The 26,407-nt window shown below is 30.2% G+C and overlaps 1 protein-coding gene across 1 annotated transcript; it reads left to right on the top strand.

Moving 5' to 3' along the window:
• The first annotated feature begins 1,234 nt into the window (after positions 1-1,234).
• LOC131845090 (fringe glycosyltransferase) lies at positions 1,235-25,798 on the top strand. The gene is given in 9 exon segments (XM_059194112.1): positions 1,235-1,383; positions 1,385-1,696; positions 9,378-9,426; positions 9,586-9,688; positions 20,399-20,546; positions 22,202-22,287; positions 22,776-22,846; positions 24,558-24,735; positions 24,954-25,798. Coding segments are annotated over 9 exon segments (1,044 nt in total). The 5' UTR covers positions 1,235-1,341; the 3' UTR covers positions 25,009-25,798.
• Positions 25,799-26,407: the final 609 nt, after the last annotated feature.

Genomic DNA, 26,407 nt, shown 5'->3' with positions numbered 1-26,407 from the left:
GTCAGGTAATCATTGCAAATTCATCAGGAATTAACTAACATGAAATTTCTGTTAATATTATTACTCACATACCACAAAGGTATAAAAATAATTTAATTAAACGCAATATAATATCAGAACAAGTGAAAATAATTACAAAGTGAAATTAACGGCGAAATGAAATACCGTTCAATGGATGGACAAATTAAAAATTTGTTCCATGTATTAAATCTATTCTTCTTTCACTTGGACTTTCAAAACTCACGCTATTAATCTCGCCGGTAGGCAATTTCGTCTTTTATTATCTAATTTGAGTGGAATTTAATGCAACAATGACTGGCTCTCAATAATTTCATTACCACCCACTGGCTGCTGATTTGGGCACAGCAACCTTATATCCTCCGTAACAAAAGTGTATTGTACGCCAATGGAAACAAATTAGTGGGATGACGATGTAAAATCTGTCAGTGAATCACTGAGATATCGTGTAATTTTCTGTAATTGAGACTGACCAATAAGTTGACAGTAGGGTTGTAATTTAATTTGTAGATATATCTGTATTGAGTATTATATGATAGATAGATATATTTATAAATTAAACATCTATAGCCGTGATTTGCCATAGCTCGTCGTTCAATGTTATATTCATTTATCCTTTATTACGTTTCTTTTATAAGATAGTCATGCTGACTCTATTAATTGCAACTCTCCCAGTCAGAGTAATAACGAAATACGAAGATTCTTCTTTTTATTAATTTTCATAAAATATTGATTGAATATTGCCTATGCGACTCCTGGCACTAGCGACAGAATCCGGATAGGAAATCAGATTCATTGTGGTGAATTCACCAGGTTGCTATTGCAGTTCTGTTGCTGTTTTAAGAAAAAAACAGTTTATTAATAATTAGTAAACGAGACACATTTAAGAACCATATATGAATTTGTCATCAACAGCCCATACGAGCCTATTAATCCAGCAACTATGTCGTTCTGAGTAACTATTTCTTGTTTTGATTTCTTAATGTTATACAATGTTGATATCTCGAACTGTCAGTATATATCAATACAATAATCTATGTCTCAGACCAAGAAAAAGTTGAATTGAACAATCGACATGGGTATCACAGCCGGCGGCGGTGCAGGCGGCAGTTCGGCGCGCGCGCAGGTAGGGCCAACTAAAAGATAGGGACAAAACAATCACACCTCTCACTCGCACCACGTGGTGGGGGCGGCGGTAGCGCGGGCAAATGTGCTACATTTTTATTTAGTTTGTAGCCGTTCTTTGACGTTAAACCACTGTGTCGGTTTGGACTATACTTTGCGCTCTGTTTTTGAATAGTGTTTCGATATAAATACCAACAGATGAGTGATAACGTGTTAAGACTTTCGCAAGCTTATCAGTGCTTCAGTGCCGCCAGGCTCTGGCATGGGAGGGCGCAGGATGATTAAAGCAGCAGCTGTGCTGATAACAGTAGGATACTGTAGCCTTTTAGTGTACCATGGCGGAGTAACTTTCAACTTCCAAGAAAGACCGGGAGCAGTGCAAGTGCCTGACCTTTCTATTGAACCTGTGACAAAAACAAGTCTTTACAATAGTGGACAGAATAAAAACATTAGTTTAAATGATATTTTTATTAGTGTTAAGACAACAAAACATTATCAGTATACAAGATTACCGATAATTTTGAAAACATGGTTTCAATTAGCGAGGCAACAGGTGAGCATTATTTATTGGAATTTTTGTTCATAATTCAAAATATTTCTTCTTTGTACATTTAATATTATTATTCAAATGGATGTTTACATTAATAAACAAAACAATTTTACTGTTTCCACAACATTCCCTACCCTGTGCTAGATTATATATGTATTTATTAATTTTATTCATAAATATTTAAACTTAATTGTAAACGCCATTTGTATGTAATTTATGCACAATTATATGCATGTTTTTCGTCTATGAGTAATAAAATAATTACAAATCTTTTATCATTAATTAACCTTATATTTGTATTAATAGAATGATTTTATTTAATAACTAGAACAAATTATTACATTAATGTATACTTTCCTATTTCCAACATTTCAGCAACTTTAGAATATGGACAAACCATTTTGCTAAACATAACAGTCTCTCAATTATCGAAAATAATGCACCTTAGAGAATTGGTGTCTAATGTCATTACAAATTTAATTCTACCGTTAATCACTAAATTATGAACATACTATCAATACTATTTTTAAATTATAGTTACAAATATTTTTCTGATATGATGATTTTTCTTTATTTTTTATTGAAAACACAAAAAACAAAGAAAATATTTTATTATTTTATAATAGAATATTTTCTTCTTCCTTTTTTAGGAATCTAACATAATTTTATAAATTTTAATATTTTCAGAAGTCAATAAAAAATAAAGATATTTAAGTCATTTTCATAAAAACATACAGTTACGCCGGATATTTTAATTGTTATTTACTTCTACTTCTAGTTATGCATAAAATTATATCGTTTATAGTTTAGCAATGATTTTCTCTTGTATATTGTTTTGGCATAATAAATAATATTGTCATGTCTTAGTAATATATTTTTTTTTTTTTTTATTGGGTTGTTTGGGCTATTGTCAGATGTGTAGCACCTGTAGCACTGCGACCTACATAGATCTATTGTGCTCGCCCTTTTCAGAGTTCGCTACCTAGACCCGTCAGGGACAAGAATTGAAGGATATTCTTAGGAGCGATCGTTTTTATCTCCTCGGGAAAGAGTGTAAACTTTCCAAAGGAGATATTTCGTTTATGCATGAGTGGGCTACAACCACATAGGATGTGAAGCGGCGTTTCCTCTTCAGTTTGGCAGAATCTGCAGATACTAGTCGTGCATAGGCCTAGCTTAGCCATATGCTTGTTCAATTTGCAGTGTCCTGTGAGGGCCCTAGTCATCATGCATATGTTGTTTTTACTCAATAGCAGTAATCGATTGGAGTATTTGGTCGAGAAGCCCGATATAAGGTCTTTTGAATGTATTAATCCTGGCATTTCTTGCCAGTGATTCAGTGCTTCTCGTTTGGTTATTAATTTGAGATGTCCCAGTTTTAGGCAACGAGGCACACCACAGAAGGGTTCGGGGCCCAGTTGGACGGTTTTTGCCCCTAACTTTGCCAGATGGTCGGCATTCTCATTGCCTTCAATATTTGAATGCCCGGGGACCCATCTCAGAATAATATTATTTCTGCTTCCTACTTCATTTAGTAGCAGGATACAGTTTCTAATAAGTTTAGAACGGATTTCGTACGAGGTAAGTGCTAGTAGAGCAGCTTGACTGTCCGAATAAATGTATATGTTCTGATTGATGTAGTTGAGGCTTAGGATTACTTCCAGACATCTAATTAAGGCGTAAGTCTCTGCCTGAAAGATTGAGGCGTATTTTCCTAAGCCTATATAGTTGCAGATTTTGGGTTTTACACCACATATTCCACATCCTACATCATCTCATTTTGGACCCGTCTGTAAACCAGACTAGGTCATGCTCTGAGTGAGACGGTGTATGGTTATTTTGCCATTCGTCTCTTCCAGATATTTCGATTTTGTAATATTGTACAAAGTTACACTCTGGTGCCATGTTGTCTTCAGGCATTCCCAGAATAGGATCACTCATAATCGAGTCTTGTATAGTTTTTATGGCCAGGGAATGCCAAGATATCCTCCTTTGGGAACTTATTCTGAGCATATTGGCTTTCGCCTTTTCCTGTATGAATAAAGGAAGGGGCGTCAAGTCCAATAATGCGTCTAGTAATATAACATTAAAGTACTTAGAAGGCCTATACTGGCAGAAAAATAACATTAGGTATTAACTGAGCCGGTTAGTTCGACATGTATAATTTTTTTTATAAACCGATTGAAAGTAAACAGGCACTATAAATTTTAAATGAAATTAAGCATTATATTAGTAAAAATTACACCCGAATTGGTTAAGCCGTTTTATGTATAGTTACTACACCAACAAATGTATCTTTGTAAAAACCGAAACATTAACGATAACGATTTATGATAATTTATTGCATATTTGTTAATGCTATAGTGTTATTGTTTCTACTAAAAATAATCACAAACAAATTCGGGGACAATCAAAATACTACCCGCAGTGTCAAATTTTTACCACAAAGTAATAAATGCATTAGATAATTGTTCACAGCTGGAACCGTATGTTTTTAATTATAAGGTCAACGTCGCCATTAATTTCACTTTAAAACTCGAATATAATATTTGGTCTTTAGACTATTTTAAGTAATTTCCTAATTGAGACTTAAAATCATTAGTGTGTTTCATTAATTACCCTATTCTGTCTGCTAATGAATGTGGTGACAATTGTTAAAGTACATTTTAAAATCATTAGTAGACCCTAATTATAAGTAAAAAACAACAAAAAAAAATCGAATTCAGCATGGTTTCAAAATTAAAATGTAACATATGAATAATACTCCCATAGGCAATATATCAAGTAGAAACACGAAGTGCTCTTTATATTGAATTGTACAAAAGTTAACAATAGGTCTGCGACTAGTCGTGCATTGCCCGGTTAACTCGCGTTTCCTGAATCTGGAGCGTGCATAATCAACCGTTAATCCGGTCCGAAGGACCAACATAAATAACTATTGAGCACGGACCCTGCGCTTGCGCGCGTGGCATTAAGGCGCGCGCGCCGGCCACGTGACCAGACTGCGTCGGTTTTAGCTCTTTTGTATTTTGGATAGGTTGCTTTTGATTTATCTGAGAATTTATACGATGTTCATATTTTTAACAAAAGCCGTCAATATCATCTCCAACGAAGATTAATTTATAGTAATTCAATATATAATATCACACAGTATACGGAATTCTTAAAATAGAATCCTTTTTTATTGACACTGACTTATTACGAAATATTTGTTTTACAATATTACATATTTTATTTATATATTATACTTATTTGATAAAAGTCACTCAACTCGATGGCGATTAAAATTTATTGTATAAATTGTAATTCAGTTGTGTACTTAAGTTTACCTGCATCATTAATATAACATAATTAATAATTCATATTTATAAGAAATAATATCTAAAAATATATAATTCAAAGGTGACATAGTTATCTATCAACGCACAGTCCAAACCACTGGACGGATCGGGCTGAAATTTGGCATGCAGGTAGATGTTATGACGTAGACATCCGCTAAGAAAGGATTTTGATTAATTCTACCCCCAAAGGGATAAAATAGGGGATGAAAGTTTATATGAAACTTTGTCAACTTTAAACCGATCGGGCTGAGACTTTGCATGCGTAAAGTTACTATGACGTAGGCATCTCCTAAGAAAGGATTTTGATAAATTCTACCCCTAAGGGGTTAAATTAACGCGTGCGAAGCCGCGAGCAAAAGCTAGTTTTAACATAATTTGTTTTGTTAATATATAGAGCCGATTTTACAGTTTTTTCAATACAATAATAATATAATCCTAATACTATAATTAATAGAATATAAGATACCTTATATTGTAGACGCGAATATAAAAATATATCTAGGCTACGTTTATATAAAAGTAAAGTAAATAGCTTGAATAATAAAAAAATAAATTAATTTTACTAGTACTTCCCACTAATATTATAAAAAATTTTGCTTGGAACGATGGATAGGATGGATAGATGAATGTTATTAATACAATTATTTAAATGATTCAAATATTATCAGTATAGCGTGAAATCGATAAAACTACTAATATAACTTTAAGTACATCTGAATAACATATAGGCTACAATTTCCAAATAGATTGTGTAAATTAGATGAAACCTATATTTCTTCTAACTTAGTAAGAATGTATGTGGTATGTTATTTTTTTTATTCGAGCGCTAATTTGAACTAAATGCACTGGATCATTTATAAAATTACATAAGTAGACGAAATCACAGATGACTGCTAGTAAAAAATATAATAACTGTTACCAAGAGTTTTATAAAAATTATGATAAGATATTAAAAATTTACAGAAAAAATATAATACACAATATTACCAGACTATTTTTTAAAGGACTAAATGGGAAACCAATGAAATTATTATTGCAGGCAAATCTAAATTCAATACGCGTTATATTCTGACTGGATATGGAGTACTCTTCAGATTACAAATTGAGTAATAAATGCTATGCATACACGAGTACTTGTAATAATACCAACGGCCTGACACCGGCGGACGTTATTGAAAATGATACCTGTATTAACTTATTTATTGTAAAATGTACTAACGAGGACCTTCAATTAATTATTACCTAATGAAAATATGCGCAACATCAACCTCTCTTTGAAATTTAACCATTTTTAAGTATATATTGGGCCAAATATCCTTTTAATTACAAAAAATATGTAGAAACTTAATTCGTTTAGAATATGGACATAAAAATTACAGCTTATTATTTTTATCTTACTGCAAAAGAAGGATGTTGGAAACAATATGACTAAAAGTGTCAATCTTAAATATTAATGTGTAGGAATGATGTTGAGCTAACTTTAAATTAAACCCTAATATATAGAAATGCCTAAATTGAAATTATTTGGAGTTTCCTTCTGTTTTTCTTCAACATGGAGTAAACAACGCAGTCAGCGTTAAAGTTTTGACAAACACCGTCAGATGTTTTGCTAGAACCTAGTAGTTTATTGGATGCGAATACTATGCATCTTTATTAATACACTTTTATTTCCTCTTGACTATCTTTCATTCATTGAAGTCTGTTGTTCTATTAGATACATTAGATATGGAATCAAAACTATAATTCATCTTATTTAAAAATAGTGTTCTCGTTTCTAAGTAACAGTTGTCTTAAGTGTAACTGTGATGAAAACAAGAATAAATTGTGTTTACTGCTGTATATCCACTGAATATCTCCATCATGTTCTGAAAGATTTTTTTTTCTATAATCTACGATTTAATAACCTTTCGATAGATCTGTATCAATTTCGTCACGTTTATTTTTCGTATTAATACCAGATAACATAGTAAAGAAGATTCTTCAATCTACTGTAGGTATTAGTAGTATAGTATAGACTACAAGTGAAATGAAATTATACTCAGTATTTCAGTAATTTATCTAGATGGATACGTTAAGTGAATATGTTATGAACAGACCAAGGTGTGTTTAATGGTATTTACCGAACTGCTAGTAACAATAGTGATTTATTGAAGCGGCATGTATTGTAAATTAATACCTAGCTCTGAATACGAATCGAACTACGCATATCGCGTAGAACTTTCAGTGCATACATTTAATTTAATGAAATAATATCATTAAATACGTTTTATTTGATCTTTAATCACATCCCAAATTACTTTATTCGCTATTATAGTTGTTAGGAAATATTTATTTAATTTATGTTTTTTTTGTTTTTACTCTTATCCATTTAATATTGCTCAACTACAATTAAAGCAGATAATCGTCTCAGTGAAGGTTCTTCGTACAACTTGTTCCTCAGTAAGAACAATTTTAAGGACGCTACTATATGAATTGTCTGAGCTTTCCTCGTTCTTAGGGCGATAATTCCTACTTAGTTTTTTTTTTTACTTTGATGGTGTCAAACATGCATACGGGCCATCTTATACCATTGGTTACCGTATCCTATGGACGCCTAACGACACAAAGGGTGTCACGTGCGCGTTGCCGATCCTTAAGAAAACTTGGTATATATCGTTTAATTGTATTCTAGTATACACACAAATTAGTGAAATCTTTTTGAAATCCTTTCGGTTTAAAAACGAATCTATCTTAGCCACTTCCATATGATTCATTTCGTTGTTGGTGCCTAAGCAACATTTACCACCTATTATCGGCGGGTGTGTTCTGTCAACAGAGAACGAGATTGCGGCAGTTCCGCCCTAAATGCTAATGTTATATTAACTCTACGTAGATTATATCTGACCGTGTAGGCGTTTTCATAAATAACACATAAATACTAACTTCAGACATGTTTACTGGTCACTCAATTTGTTAATATGACAATTTATATTCATTAAAAACTGACCAACTTGAATAACTGATAAAATCTACAAGTTTCTACTTACACTATTATACATTCATACTGTCTTAATAAATTTGGTAATGTGGTTATAAATCCCTTTATCTAGAATCGCAATATTACTGCAATGGATAAAATTAAATTATTTACCAATTATCAAGACACTTTTAACAACTTATGAATAAATTACACATGTTTTTTAATTAACCTAAATTCAAAAATACGTGTTAGTCAAATGTTTTGAAATGCGTAAATAAAAAAAAATAGTTGAGTATCTTTTATAATATGGATAATGCATACGAAATTTAAAGACTGATTGCATCGGGGGCACGAACATATGCTATCTCTAATTTTAATGAAAGTAGGTCAAGTTTCGCCTTCTTCCTGTAAAATAAATCACTGTAATTTTGTTTAATTTAAACATATATATTTAAAAATATATATATTATGTTTTAACTGGTGACTAATAAGTTCTTCTGGTAGGATCGGTGTCTCTCAAAATATAATTAAATTTTCAACATGCCTAATATTTTGAAACATGATTCCAACAAAAGCTCTAAAATATTATAATTATCAAATATCACTATAAAAAAAGGTATTAAGAGAAAAAATTCTTATTTTGTACCTACATAAAATATTAATGATTATTAATATACTTTTGATAATATCATTTGGAAAAATATAACAGAGATATAGAATTTGTAAGTCGAAAATGTATGAAGTATTTGATTACACAACGATTGTACAACAAAGCTTCTAACAAATTTCGCGGAAATGTTTAACGCACCTTGAGGAAGATAAGTAACAAAGTTTGACTTTGTTTGACGCTTTGTGTGTGTATGTATGTGATAAGAAATGAAAACATCTCACACATAAATATTTACACACATGTATAGAAATTAAAACTCCGATTACTTTTCTTTGATTTCACGTGAAGGAAGTATTTAATATTTGTTGTAAAACAACTCAGTCAAGTATCAGTATGTATATTGTAAAGTTATGTCGCTAACTTCTTATAAACCACGCAACGGATTTTGATACGATATATTTATTATATATGATTAAGAATTTCTTCCTAAAGATTTATATGCACAATCTATACATATGTCGTTCCTCCGTTATATACACTGTACACTCATATATTTACATATATTTATTGTCAGCTTTGCATGCATTTTATATTATATTTTTACATTTCTTGACCTAAATTACAGAATCGTATGTTATACTTTCTATTACTTTAGTTCAGCTTATATATTTATTAACAGATTTGTTGTTTTTCTATGAAATTTAAGATTATGTAATATCAAAAGGTAATCGTAACGTATCATATGCCTTTAAAAAGTTATATCTTTTGTTACAGACTTGGTTCTTCACAGACACAGAAAATCGACAGCATCAAAATCAAACCAGTGAGTAACATTACTAAGTTTCAACTTCGTAATATTAAAAGTATTTTGATCTCTTACATTTGTTGGAACTTCAGATAAGGGTACCTTTACCTGGGCGAATTATTATAGAAAATTTAACTGTATGTCATTGCATTAAAGTTTATTTTCGTGTATTACCAGATGGACACATGGTAAACACGAACTGCTCGGCGTCGCATCAACGCAAACACCTCTGCTGCAAAATGTCGGTGGAGTATGACCATTTCCTGGAGAGCGGTAAAAAGTAAGTGTTTTTTACTTGAATAAAATTTTCAAACAAAGCACATTGAATATACTTTTATATACCCATATTCATTACTACTATACTACCAGTGTTGAGTTAATAATAATTGTTTATTTAATTTGACTGTGCTACTATTAAAATATTGTTTTGTATATTTCTAATCTAGAATTTTGCTTAAAAGATCTACATAAAAATTATTATTTTTGTTTTAAAAATTAAACATTTCCAGTCAGTTAAAAAAGAAATTTCCAGTCTGTCATTTAATTTAATCTAATATTTAAATTATTTAAAAGTCAAATCTAATAATGAATAATATCTAATTGTTTATGAATAATGTATGAGCAAAGTGTATGTGCAGAATTTTCATGATTTTAATAATTGAACCCAAACATTAACAACCGAAATACATAAACACAAAATAACTATAAACACATATTGTGTTCATAGTTATTTTAAAATTAATCTTTGAATACCATCCTAATTTCAGTATCTAACAAGTACTTTAATTTGCAATGATCTTTATAAATATTACCTAAACAAATATTATTTTTTATAAAATAGCGATCTGCCACGACACCGCAAGGTTATTTTAATTAATTTACACAAAACTTTAACTAATCATACATCTAAACCTTCCCTAGTAGTCACTCTATTACTATATTATGGCTAAAAACTCTATAAAAATCCGTCGAATAGTTTTTAACATTAATGAACAGACGGGTCGGGAACTTTATTTTATAATATGTATTTGTAATTTCTGAAATATTTGTAATCTGAAATTTTTAATTTTTATTTTTGGGGGTTTTGGGCTATTATCAGGTTCTAAGACCTGTGATACTCCGACCTGCATATATACATTATGCTCGCCCTTTATCAAGGTTCGCTGCCTAGATCCGTGAGGGACAAGAATTGAAGGATATTCTTAGGAGTGATGATTTTTATCTCGTCAGGATAGATTATAAACTTTCCAAAACTGATATTTCATGGACTACAACCACATATGATATAAAGTGGCGTTTCCTCTTCCGCTTGGCTAAATCTGCAGAAAACGGTAACGGTATAAATGAATAACAATTTTAATAAACCCGCCGTTTATGTATGTTTGAATACAGTACCATTGTTTCCAATGTAATGACTAACTCCTACAGCCTGAGTCGGTACTCGCCCTCATTGTTCGCTGATTTCATAACAGCAACGTTTAATAACGGTCCACGTTCAGAGGTTATCATTTAGTCGACCAGGAAAACTAAACATGTATCATTATATCATTAAACAATACAAGCGCCAATTAGTGTTCGCCATAAGCTTCATCTATTGTGCCGGCATAAAAAGTAAGGGGTCCATTTTATTTGTATTTTATGGTTCCTTATAACGCAAAATGAAAACAAAACCATAGCAGTATTACTCCGTTGTCATTCTGCCTTAATTTTGGAACGACTTTAGCCGTCTATTATTTATCTTGTAGTTTTTATTTTTATTTGTTTTTTTATTAAAACTTTAATGCACAAATACAAAAATAAAGGTGTTTTTCATATATTTTTTCTGTACAAAATACATTACATTAATTAGAAGAAATTTTGAATATCCGTCAAATATTTCTTGTCAATTGTATTTATTTAAAGATTTAGTTTACTCATATTATTGAAAAACTGATTATCTTGATCATTTTTCTCAACTAAAAAGCCAGTTAAATAGTAAGTTTGATGTTAATGATAAATGATAAAATTTGCACAGGTTGCTATAAATGCTCTATTATGTATAAATATAAACATTTACAAAATACAATAACTTTAAGAATATATTAACATTTTTCAAATTTTCATTTATATTTTTACTGATCTTTAGACTTTAGTTTAATTAGATCACGTTCGAAAATTTATCTTCTTGAATTAAAAATCTTTATTAACGGAGATTTTACGACTTAACGTAACTCTACAAACCAAGGCTTTACTATACTAGCCAACTCGGCAGTCGGTATTACAACCTAACCCCGACGCTATAACGTGGATTATCGCCTCAATAAATGAATGATAGGTCGTCAGCAGATATTAGATCGTATGTAATTACTATCTGCCTTACCGTTACCTAGTCCATCAAAGTGACACATCTCAGCAATTATAACGCAATCAAAGCACTATACGTAATATGTGAAATGATGGATGCTATTAATCAGTCCCGTAATTATAACTAGCGTGGATCTCAGAGCTACAATTAGGGAACAGGAATTAGAGATTTCATGGTAATCGGTCCTAATCATATACTGCTAATAAAAATTAATATATTATACAATACTGATACACTGAGAAAAATATATTTTAAAAGTAAGTAAATTCCATATTTGAATCTGCGATATTAATTAAAATAAATTAGCAAAATGTAGTTACTTTAAAAATTTGATAACCTCTTGAATAAAAAATAATAATTTAGTTAGGTTAGGTATAGTAGTTTTTATCTTGCTTGCAATTGAATGAGCAATCCGTTACTAGCATTCAGCGGAATTTAACAATGTACAAGTGTCAATTATTTAGCAACTTGACTTGCACTTTTTTTAAATATAGCTTAGTCATAAATAGAAAAGTGTTAGGTGAGACAAAATTGGTAACACGTGATCTTACTCTATACACATTCAATATTTATATTCATGTGTAGAGAATACAATAAACAATTTACAAATAAAATAAATACTGTTATTGTATATGAACGAAAGAGTTAGCAAATATAGTAATTTATTCTTTTTATTTTGATACGATTAGGGCAATAAAAATAACCGACCATAGAGTCGCCTCAGGATACTAAATCTAATTTATTTAATTAACGTCTAAGAATTCATAACGAAATAAAAATATGAAATAAATAAAATGGAATCTCTTGGTACATTTAAAAATAATTCCATAGTAATTTGAGGTAATCTGTAAGTTTAGTCTTATTTTCACAAACTATGAGTGTTAAACGATAAACCTATTATTTTTATTGTAAATATTTTATATATGTGTGCGTGAGCACGTATATAATTTATTTTATGATTTTTATTATGCATAATTCCTTCTATTATATTGCTCTACCTCATATGCCTATTTTTTTTCAAAAGCAATTAAGTTGATATTTACCAATATCCTATAATATAAATTAAAACAACAAAATTTGAAGATAAAAAGCTAAAACAGGCTAAAAAATAGAAATAAATGTAATTAATATATCAGAATTACAAATACTATATTAAATAAATATTTATATAAAAAAAACACAATTGCTACGAACTAAGAACTAAGAACGCATTTAAATAAAGTCTATACCCACTGATGTTTATTCGTTCTTGGCCTATGTCTAAGTAAATAATACAGCAATTTGATAACCACCTACAAGTTCCATTAAATATTAACGAAGTATATATAATAAGTCTCAAATATCATCTCTAATCCAAACGCTTACCACATTAACCTCAAATTGATGCCTAAAATTGCTTTTAAAACGGTACTCGGAAGTGTAATTTCGTTAATAGTCCAATGGTTCTAAGACCATGTTTTTTTTTACCAAATGACCGTATTAGTTCAAACTTTACTCATGAGAGCACACTTGAGCCTTTGTTTTTAGTAAAAACAAGATGCTCTTAACTTCTGTTTTTAGAAGCTTGTTTGAATAAATATTTGATGTTAGTTTCGTTAACCACCCCACTGATCATATTTATCGATCTCACGGCGTATTTATACCAAAGGTTTCCCTTAAAATTGGAGTATTCTTTTACTTAAGAACCAATGTCTAAATTTGAAGCTTTGAATAAACCTGTATTTTCCACATGTTTATTCAGTCATTATACAGTTTATTATGCCTTTTCTATATATTTCCAATTTTAGATGTGTCAAAATACAAAATAAGAAATTGTCATAATTATATATTAGACGTGAATTTTATTACAGCTGGCCAAGAATGTTTACTTAATTAGTATTCAAAGATGTAAGTTGCGTAGACGACGGTGTTTGAATTGGATAAATTTCTTTGTTTACACTTGAAAACCATACCACTTGAAGAATTATGGTAAATTGAAATATACTTGAATTTTCATTTCATAAATAGAGATGTGATGTGATTCAAACTAAAATGGAAACACTAAAATTAATATGTCTACTATGAGTAGGAGTAATAGTAGAAAAATTTAACGTGTGTCGAGTAACGAGTGACGAGATACAAATTTCGTTACGTGCAATACGCAATTTAAAAGTAAATCAATTAGAAAGAATAACAAAAAATAAGAAGAAAAAACAATATATATTTATTTAGTTATTTTAAGATATTTACGTAGTCTTATTCTCCTTTTTCCTCTAATATGTAATACTATATTTCCTAAATAACATATTAACAATTCAAAATTTCGAAATAAATATTAAAAAATTAAAACTATTTACTCTTTATATGCGGTACACTTATTTAATATTCTATGTTTTTCTTAAGAGTTATTTACTCAGTCATCCACGAACTATGAAAGGATGTTAAACCAAGTGAAAAGCTTTTTAATCTGTAGACATGGAACTCAACAAGCTCGATGTTGAAATACACACAACAAACGTTAATGGTTTTTAAAGAGCAAATTCAATATTATGTTGAGCTTCACAATGATTTTCACGCGTTTACACAGAATACCAATGAATGTTTTTGTTCGCCCCTTCGTATTTTTTTTCTTGCAGCTGTGGTCCATCTTTTTGGCCATATTTAAAGGGTTGTATTACAAAATAAACATTAATTGATCTTTTAACTATCTTACGTTCAGTATTTGTGAATTCTCAATCTTTTTCTCTAAGGGATAAAGACTTAATTAATGTATTCGGATTGAGCCATTGAGGAACTACGGCAACCCTCTAATGAATTGACAATTCGCCACGGCAGTATTGATGTAAAATGAGACTTGGTCCTTTGTTCGTAAAGAATCAAGCCGCGACAGTCGGGGGTCATTGGTTGGCCACATTAGTTTCCATTCCTTCTCCCACGCATCAATTGGTACATAAAGTCAGACAGTTAATTTATGGTACAATATATAACTGACAGCTTTTTCGACAGGAAAGGCTAGTATTACAGTAAATGGTGAGCTCTATCTCTTTCTTAAATCTTAATTAATACTGTGACTGCAATGGTATCACTAAACTATTTAATAGAAGCAAGAATAATTAACGGGTATATATTTCCGAAGAGGACTCACAAGGAAGTCAAAAGTGACATTTAAAAAAAGAGGTATCAAAATAATACGAATTTTTATTAAAAGAATGCGCGACAAGCTGGCCAGTAACAAATATTCTAAATGCGAAAGTAAGTATATTTGTTACGGTTTAATTTTTAAGTAAGTAATTAATATTTAAGTATTAATATACTACGAAAGTAAAGACATCGCTGTCAACTCTTAGATAACAGAACAAAAATTTTTCTTTATAAATATTTTTACAATCATATATTCTAGTAGTATGTTTCGACTAAATTTAAATTTTCTTAAGACAATAGTTAACCAATGTCCAACCTCAGGATACAATCAATCTTTATATATTATATTTCATTAAATTCATTCAGCAGTTTAGACGTGAAAGATAACAAATAAACAGACTTTAGAAATTGTAATATTAGTTTGAATTAAAGACTAATGGAATAAAATATTTAGGATTTCCTCGCGGGACTAAAAATACACAATAGGCAATTCTCTTTATCGGTCTCAGCTGGACGTTTGGACTAGTGTAATAGGATTATAGTCCTTTTAGTAAGAGACCCCTTAATCTAGCTGGATTTCGCGCCAGTAAGTTAGACTTTCTTTTTTATTTATGATATAGTTAGAGTATGTTTGTGATCAAATAATGATGTAGTAGTAGGTTTACATCTAAACAAATGCGTAAATATTTTTTATAGACCTACAAAAGATGCAACTATAAATTATATAATGATATTGAATAATTATTAATTTTCCCTTATTTTTAAGTGACAATTACTATAAACAGTACTAATGTTATGAAAAGTCTTTGTGTTTTTGTCTTCTTTTTTTGTTATATTTCTTCGTTTACACAATTAAACGGATCTTAATAAAGTTTGCCATGAAGATATATTATATAGACATAGACTTTTATACTTAGATGTTTTACATTAAAAAATGTCTATCTAATATAGAGAATGTAGTAATAAGGGTTAAGAGCTAGTTCTTTATTAATATTACTAGCGACCTGCCCCGGCTTCGCACTGGTGATTTACTAATCTTTGAACTTCTCGGGTCTTCTGTACTGTAATATTCAGGTAACAGACATATAAACCTTCCTTTATTACTGAAAACTGCATTAAAATCCGTGGCCTAATTTAAAAGATCTAAGCCTACCCATAGTGGTGATCACTTATTTTTGTACTGTGTAATATGCAAAAATAGATTAGTGTCCCTGAATAAAAATTGAGAATTTATTTTTCCAATATTATCTACCAAATTTTCATTTATATCATCAACGTTAAAAGTAAGTAGGTTACATAATTTAGTGATAATAATACATCAGTTATATTTAAAGTTATCAATATAGATACCTATAAAATTTCTAATACCAACATATTCATTTCCATTACACTGTGAGATGATACTTAGATAAAATATTTCATTTATATGGATCGAGTTTTCGCTGATACCGCATTGAAACTGGGTCTTCGTTAATTCCTTTTTGGGTATTTACAACCGTATGGATGACGTTAACTGCTATTTTAGCGGCCATAGTCCAGTGTCCGGCCTCATTCGTTAACTATAAATTATGTACATAAGTACGTACAAACTCTATGATTTATCTTACCCGCCATCTGGTTAGAGTCCACTTTGAAACATTGTGAGATAATAGGTATTTGTATGTTTTTGTCGTCTAGGTAATCCTACGTAGTATATTACTCCTTATCATCATAGGTTATGTGTACATCCATTGCTTACCCTCCGATTTTAACCAACGCTACAAGAGTAAAAACAATCTTGTGTATTATCTACTGCCGATTGATTGAATAATTATCAACTGAATTAAAAATGTGAAGTTTTAAGTATGTAATTTTTGTCGAGATATGTAGATGAGTTTGTTTATGCAAAACGCATAGATAATAACAACAAAAACGTAAGTAACATAAGTATTCGAATCTATTTTTTCTTTTCTCTTTTTTATCTGTTTAATTAGTAATTTTTTTGGTTCTTGTCGTTGTATTTACTTTTTGCACTAATTATTACACACTCGTTACAACCTATTTTGGGCTATACTGCTATTTTGGGTTAATTGGAAGAGATTTCTACTATGAGATAAGTCAACCTTTTCTCATATTGTCCCTAAATTATTTTATGTATTTTCTGAATGTAATAAACAATATTTATCTATATAAATACGTAAGAAGATACATAAAATTGAAAATGAGTTATAGCTCAGTTTTTTAGTTCTTATGAAATTGAATCAAAATCTACGTAAATGAATGTATTTCGATTTCTGGCTTTGTAGAACTTAATAGATTTAAGTTAGTTTGAACATGAACCAGATTATGACATTTCAATTCGTTTATGTAGGTCGATTTACTAGTTTATGTTGTACCTGTACGTTGCGAACACAATTTGAATAAGTAACCTATACAACATTATTAACCTTATTAATCGTAGGTGCTACTTATTTGTTGCGTATCATTTGGGATTACTATTATTATTCAAAGTGTGTCTGTCTATCTCTCTATATGTTATCCTTTCACAACAAAAGACTAAACGGATTTTAATTTAAAACTTACTACACGGTTGGTGATTTCCTGACTAATACATTAACGTAAAGACAATTGATTAATGACTATCGGTATGATGACGTAGTACAGTAATTTTATTTCCTTAAACATTAATTGTATATATATTAATGTACGAATCTCAACAACATATTTATAACACCTTATTGTTTACCTACATTTGGCAAATAAAGTATTATGAATTATGAAAGTATTATAAAGTATTATGAAAATGAAATTTGATGTGAAGATAGATTGTATCAAGAGGACGAACTTGGGCTACTTTTGTCTGAAAAAAATCGAAGGAAGTCTCGGAAAATAATGAGTTTCACATGTATGTAGCTTGAAAATAATATTTTCTTCCTACGATAGATAATGTTTTGACACTACCAAATAAAACATTGAAATTCTCCATATATGAAGTTCTTTTGCTTTTTTTCTATTATAAAGACAGTTATTTGCTTTTCAAGAGGCATGGTTATTATAGTATACTAAAGCCTAAAGTCCTAAAGCAGGAATATTTAACGTCAACTTAGATTATAAAGATTTATCAAATGGTTAATTCAGATAATCCTAGTTCGGCTCCAGTGCCAAATATCTGCCAGTTATGGCACCCCCATTTAAATGACCTACTTCATACAACCTGCATGCATAAATTATACTCTTATGCCAAATACATAAACGTGTCATTATGATGATAATTTACTATATTCATTATATTGCTAATTTAATTTTATAAAAAACAAAATTAAGATGAATTTTAGAAACATCTCAATTTCACAATATTATTTTTCTTCAATATACTCCTGTTTTTTTTTAAATCATTTTAATTTCTTGGCACTTCGCAGTAATAGTGTAGTCAACACCAACGAAAAACGATAAAAAGGAAAACACGAAATTCACTACAGAAACCTTAAACTAGACTTAAAATAATATAGGGATAATAAACCTATATCGCCTTTACTTAAACGTAATTTAATTATTCCATTGCACCGCACCAATTAAAATTTGCAATTCAGAATTAACAGCCGTCATTAAACATCTGGCATCTGCAAGAAACACAAGCGATATAATTTCGCAAAGTTAAACTCGATATACTGAAACCTGATACAGATACGAGTTCGCAGCTCTTTGCCATTTGTCGTACGTCATATTGCAATATGAACCACTGAGTCAACTGGCCGTATTGCAATTAAATTAATAAAGGTGCATTTTACTGTTTTTTTATGTAACTGGAATGACAAACTAGCCGGCGCTGACGGCCCACTTGGTGGTAAGTGGTAATGGTCGCATACACATACGCATGTGTAGCAGAACGACGGACATTAAGACATTATGTGACACTCGTGGTATCCCTTAGGCGACACAATTCTGGAGGACTAAAGTGACATGCGTTCGTACCCTATAATTTTCATATTAATGAAATTCCCATTTTTGTATTACATATTTACAAGTTATAATCTGTAGTATTGCCGCACCCTAATTAAGGTCGAGAGAACTTATGTCTTTAAGTTAATTATACATTTGTTAATTTACAGTCTTTGTCAAACCTTTAAACAATATAACAACTATCTGATCCTTATATAAACATTAACATTTATTGTTAGTTTTTCTACTAATAATTTATTATATAGGTACTACTTATACATTTTTATATGTATAGTAGTAAATGTCGACGGAAATTTTTCTGGGTACTAACTTAAATCGCTATTTGAAACTGTCTTGAAATCAATGTCCATCTAGATAGTATTATTCCTACATCTATTCACATTTTTATGTAATTGGAAAGGCAAACAAGCTTGTAGCTCACCTGATGGTAAGTAATAATTTTCTTAGTACATGAACAGCATTGTAGACATCACGTTATCATATGACGCCTGGACCGCTCATCCTTTTTAATTATATTCAGATTAGCATTTTAAACTTATATCGAACAACGGAACAAGTTTTAGTTCATTAAATTGATTAAGATTGTAACTGTCAGTACCTACCAATAACCACTTTGTACATGGTCACTCTCCATAAATTGACCGTGTGGTAGCCACCGATTGCGCAGGCGCTGCTATTATTTGCGTCCAACGTAATGCCGCAAAATTACACTGCAGCACTAATTATTGGCACCAAGCAAAACTCCATATACAATCATGCAATTATTTCTTTAATATATAGGTACGTAGTACACCTTCTACGGCAGCTGATAACTTTTCAAGTCTTATAATGCCGGTTTGAAATACCGTATAAATTGTTGGTCGTATAAGTATGGATGATTAAATGTCTGTTCGACATTTTCTTTTTTCTCTGATACGTACTTCGTGTATGCAGTATGAAATATGATAAAATATTAATTAACTTTAATCGTTGTAATATAATATAAATGCGTACTTTTTGAAGTCTTAGTTTTACTTCAAAATATTTATTTGTACGTATATATAATTAAATTGAGTAATTCAGGCAAACTGTATGTTTGTGAGTAGATATATTAGAAGATAATTTCAAAAATTTTGTATCGATTTTGTTGTTCTTTATTATTGGATATAAAATCCTTTCTTCACTAATATATATTAAACCTGGATAAACAATGCTTGTTTGAAAGATAGGCGATTATTGAAATACATTTTTGTGATATCTGCAAAGTTCGTATGCATAAAAAAATGAAATGAATGAAAAACACTTTATTGTTCCTCTCACAGAAAGAGTAATTACATAAATTAATATGTACATTAAATATGAAAATAATAACAAAATAATTATAATATAGAGGTAACAATGGGCGGCCTTATCGCTAAATAGCGATTTCTTCCAGGCAACCTTAGGATGGAGAGGAGTGATTAGACTGTGTCTGGTCGAGCTATAACAATTTGTTGTTGGATGTAGAATTTACATATCATATACATATACATATAACTACATAATATATCATTATAAAAACTTACCTTTAATGTATTATCGCATCTATAAGATTTGTTTTTATTCTAGATGGTTCTGTCATTTCGATGATGACAACTACGTGAATGTGCCGCGACTTGTCACCGTGCTGCAGAAATACAACCATCAAGAAGACTGGTACCTTGGACGGACATCCATATATGAGCCTGTGAAGTTGTACAAAAAACCTACAAATAAGGTAGCTAACATTTTTTCAATATTATGCCTTTTTACGACATTGCATGGATATTACTATAATAAACTGGCTTTATCCTGTGGCTATGTACGCGTGAAATATAGCCAAGGTTGTCTCTGATAATGTATTGGTCAAGAATTAATTAAAATCTGTCTATATTTTTTTAGTTTGTCTATTACTAAAAAGTATTGTGTGTGTGTGTATACGATGACGTCAGTGGTGTGGTTTAGCACATTGCTATGGGCGATAAAGTGAAACATAGATTGTCGTCAGAATCATATATATGACCTATCATGAAAATATATAAAGCTATATAATATGCTAACTAGCCTGTATTCCACAACTGATTTAGTTCCGATGGCCGCAAATAGGATTCAAATTTGTATTCATGAATATTTACAAAAAACATATTAGTTGTGTAGTACCTATAACACTGTCTTTGCCTAGATGGGGATTAGATGGCCCTGTGTAAATTGTCCAGTCTTGTTATTTTGTAATAATTCTTACTAACGTATTAATTAACATCTATTTGATTCCGTTTAAGTCGCTACCTAAATACCTATTTTGTTTATACCTAATTTTCTAGACATTAACCAATTTCTATTAGATACATACTTAAATAGACCTATAACCCATTGGGCTAGATGTAAAAAAGAATCTCAAATGCTATCTAGTATTAGGTGTCAAGAAGTATGAACAAATAATTCAGGTACACATTATTATACCTACAGATATAATCTAAATAATGGCCTATGATTTTGAGAAATATGATAATTCAAATATTTACTTCCGCCTCTTGAGAAGGGTTGACATTTGCTAGGCAACCTGTCACAACTGTCTAAAAATATCACCAAACTAACTGGCACGGCTCATAAATAAATATTGACAGATAAACGAACTATAATTTATCCCGCTATGAATATAAACTAGATTTGCCTGCCACTTCGTTCGCGTGACCGAGTTCTATTGATTGACAAGGATAAATAACATATGTCCTTTTCTACTACTAAGTATCAAATTTCATGCTAAGATGTTATAAATAAACAAACTCATTACAAAAGTTTGTAACTCATATTATCGTTAGTTATATGAAAAAATGCGATTATATATGTATTATTAATTTCTGTATAAGTTACATTCTAACCGTAACGTGCATGTTTATTTTATAGATTTATCTAGAATTGTATCCTAGATAAATTGATTAAATTCGTAAATTATGCGTCATACCAGAGTTATCTAACGTTTCTTTTGAGCCATATATGTATATATAATTATCTACCATGCGCCTCCAGAATTTAGTCAATAAAAAAACACAATTTATTTTAAGTTCTTTTGGTGACTTTTATTGCACCTTCATTGCAACTTCTCTATTCATCCCAGAGAAGATTTAAAATAGAACTTCCCATTAAATAACGAATATATAAACGCTTCACAGTGTATTATATTTTATTAGTAAATTGAACGGACATCAAACCTTTCAAAGTCAATACAAAATCGAGATAAGATCACTTAAAATGCTTTTATTTCATTGAAATAGAAATTGTTGAAAACAGACTCATTTTGAGCGACGACACAATGTAATATAATCCGTATAAATTTCGGAGTTCTCACTTTCACTCTGTATTTATGGAAGTTTTAGACATTACAATTTGTTACAGTTAATGTTCTCGTTTTGGTTCGCCACCGGTGGTGCTGGATTTTGCATCAGCAGAAGTTTGGCGCTGAAAATGTTACCTGTTGCCAGGTATGTGTTTATTTTACTATTAAACAATATCAGTAGTTACCGTTAGTATAGTTTTAAACAAATGTGATACTAGAGTATAGTATCACATTAGTTTACAACATAAAAGTACTTTCTACCAGCTCAATATAGATCTTTATGACGTAATATCAATGCACGTAAGCAATGCATTGTATTTATACAAGTTTGTGTCCTTATGTGTTAATATTAGGTAGTAAAACTTAACATATTAGACCTATAAATAAAAATAGCGCCTACGACACTACCTACCTAGCTATACGACAATATTTATTAATAGTACGTGAAACGATTAAATCAATTATTTCCAAAGCCATATAGGTCTTAGCAATCTTTGTTGGCATTTTAAACATCCTCAACATTTTAATATTTAAAACCCAACCTTATTGTAAAAGATGAGAAGCGCAATTTAATTGTTCAGCTCAAAATGACTTCTTTTGAGAACAGTCTAAAATGTTTTTTTTTTGTTGTAGTGGCGGCAGATTCATCAGTATTTGCGAGGGTATACGGTTACCAGATGACGTCTCAATGGGTTTTATAATTGGTAAGAATTCACTTTAATTATGTAGTCACTTAATATTTTATACTTTTCTTCTCTGTGAGAATTTGTCCCTTTTTTTACCTCGTATTGGATTGTGTACGTCACCGTAAGATTGTGAACTTGTAATATATTCGTGTCAAATAATCAAATTATGAATTAATGGTGTTCATATTATAATATACTAGCTACGTCCACGATATGTTATTCTGATGTATAAGCTATTTTACTGTAAAGTTTCATCAAAACCGTTCAATGGTTTTTGCGTGTAAGAGTAACAAACATCCATCCATTATTTAAATTATTAACCGGGTCTTAACACGAATAATTTTATAGCAATTTTTTTTATTATTTACCTATCTCGACGTTTCGACTAGGTTGCACTAGCCGTCCATACTCAAAAACTTTCGCGTTGATAATATTTATTGATTTGATTTGTCTTAGTTGTTTCTTATTGTGGGATTTTCTTCTAAAATATTATGTAATAAAGTTATCAGTGGTCGCGGAGTAAGAATTCTGAGTATGTGACCGCTCGCTCTCATCTGACTGACTCCTCTGACTAAATACAAACGTGAGTTATGACAAGGAAATTCAAAATAAGTCGTCTGACCAGCGCGGTAAAATAGACTATACCCTCCTCCTATAAGAAGAGATCCACGCCATCTTTAACACTCTAATGGGTTCTTAAAATCATAACAAAACTTGTCATTGAAATGAAGATTGTTTATTTTATTATTATATCTCTATAAAAGTTAAGAAAAGGAAATAAGAACAGTGAGATTAAATCTATTAATGGACATGAAATGAAAACATCTGTTTGTTAGTACTCGCTCTAATGAAAGATATAGTGTAACTAAAGAAAAATAAGTATATGTTAGTACTAAGAATACTTATATTTATATATACTTTAATCATATACGAATACAGCATCTCTATAAATGCTATCTGTTGGAAAACAGAATATTGATTGATTACTAAAATAGGCGAAACATTATAAAAGCGATTCGCGGCTGAATTTCATTTTATCTTATCCCAAACAGCATTCCTTCACATAAACAACTAGCATCCCTCGTATTATCGAAGGAAATTTGGTCAAACTGATTTACATAGGTCACTCTGTGATTTATACTGGTTTTCCTTATTTACCTAGCTAAAGTATATTCAATACTATTTCCAATCTACGGTTACACTATAGTGTCAATTCTATAAATTTATGTGTACAGTATTCTCGTGAATTAATTCTCATTTTTATTTCACTATTTCAAAGGAGTATTATTCTATATTGCCATAAGCTATGTACTACATCTATAGTTTCCATGGCATAACCTATTAACAACCAAATGCAGGACACTTATCTCTATCCATATCGAGGGGAATTTTATTCTACTAATACCACGTTTTAGTAATAGCAAACGGCTTATTATAAGGCTTATTTACAACTACAGTTTATTATTATTTACATAATATATAATTATTTAACACCGTTGAAGTTATCGAATTGTTTTATTAAGTTCTAAACAATTTTGTTCTTTAACGTGTTCGTATGGATTGTGTTTCATGTACTATCTAAGCTAGGAGTCTATAATCTTCGCAATAGGTGTGTATGCATGAGACGAGTTATGAAACTCGATATAGAAAATTGTAACTCCACAAGGCATCTCTGTTTGAGAGGTCATCTCATAATACATTTAGAGATAAATATTTTATTTGTACACAGAACACCTAATGAAGAAAAACCTCACTCTGGTGCCGGAGTTCCACTCACACTTGGAGCAGATGAAGCTATTGGTACCGGAAACCTTCCGTGACCAGATCTCATTCAGTTACGCCAAGGTTAAAGATGAATGGAATGTACTCAACGTGCCTGGATTCGATACCAGATATGATCCTACAAGGTAAGATATGCTTTGTAAAACTTGTATTGAATATATAAAAAAAAACTAGAAAAAGAAAAATAACAGTTTCTACTCCAAAATAACTTTACGTAATATCAAACAGCACTACTAAGGACTATTGGAAATTCCTTGTACATTTCTCCGAAGTCCTTTCAAATAACATGAACTAAATAATGAACTAAATGAAATGCATTTAATAAAAATATTCCTTGTTGCAGGTTCCTGTCGCTCCACTGTTTTTTATTCCCTCAATTCAAATATTGTCCAAGATAGTATTCGTAATAATAATTCAAATATCTTTGATGTTCTTAATACTATATTATCAAGACAGAATTCTAGAAAAGAAATTCACAAATTATTATTGAAAATGTACATAAGTATATTGAATACGAAAATAGGTAATTTAAAAAACAAGTTCAACAACAGAAAATTGGAATTAGTTTTCTGCAGTACATCTATTTTAAGGTACAAGCACTTATCATAATCAGAAATGCCGACAATACATTGTTATTTATTTATAATTTACGTTTACATGTTTTGTAAATTCCATTTTATAATAGTATTAAATTATTCTAAAATTTAGGACTGTTATAAAATGAATCTCTAAAATTATTTTATTTTCTGTAACAATTTATAAAATTCTAATCTGTGCAATAATTTGAATTTAGAAAAGAACTTTAAATTTTAGTACGTACGTTTTTATTGCACATCTATTATTACTTTACGCTGCAAAATAACATTCATACTCGTAGATTGAAAAACGTTATTTTATTAGATTGTGATATTAAATTGTAGATATTTGAATAGTTATTAAAAACAATAAAAGAATCACTGTCTACTCTAAAGAGAGAATGGCGTGAGTGACAATAATTATACTAACAAACCTACATTTACTATTATTATTTATGTAATATACATTAACAATTATTGTAATTTTGTATACATAGTCGTTATATTTAATTATCTGTGATATTAGTTTTTAACGTATTAACTAGGTAGATATATTCAACAATACTATTGAGATGTTGTATTTAAAATCTGAGTCAAATGTTATGACATTGTTTATAAATGAAGTTGTTTATAAAATAAACGAATATGATTTTTTATTTAATTGTTTTTACTATCCCACAACATTTCTACAAAATATATCTAATTACTAGACACCTGCCATCGGTGTTTTACGATAAATCTTTAACATGTTAGCGGAAATATAAATTACTGAATTCTAATTTCAAATAAGCCCTTCAAATAAATAAAAAATCTAAATGAAGTTATTATTTGTATTTTCTTTTCAAGAGTATTCAGAATAATGCCTTATTTACCCTTTTTATAATTTTTCTTTTTGAAGTTTGTCTGGCGTCGACATTATAAGTCATGGCAGCTCTATCTTGTACATGTATCTGTAAAAATTTGTTGATATAATAAGTATTTTCGGGCCGATACATATAAATTTCGTGCTAAAGCTAATATTCTATAGTGTGTATTATTACAATTTAAAGTGATGATCGAAAATAGATATGAAGAAAAAAATATAAAGTATTTACTCTATGGATATATAATATAATGTAACGCTCTTGGTGGCCTAGCGGTTTAGCACACCACATTTCTTCTGATGTTCAGGAGCTCGATTCCTCACTCGGTTACAAACATTTGCATTCCTGAGTTTAATTAT

This window comes from Achroia grisella, unplaced genomic scaffold (genome assembly GCF_030625045.1).
Source record: "Achroia grisella isolate CSIRO2021 unplaced genomic scaffold, CSIRO_AGI_Agris_v1 utg452, whole genome shotgun sequence".
In the NCBI taxonomy this organism is placed as follows: Eukaryota; Metazoa; Arthropoda; class Insecta; order Lepidoptera; family Pyralidae; genus Achroia; species Achroia grisella.
This window is presented reverse-complemented; position numbering and strand designations above follow the sequence as displayed.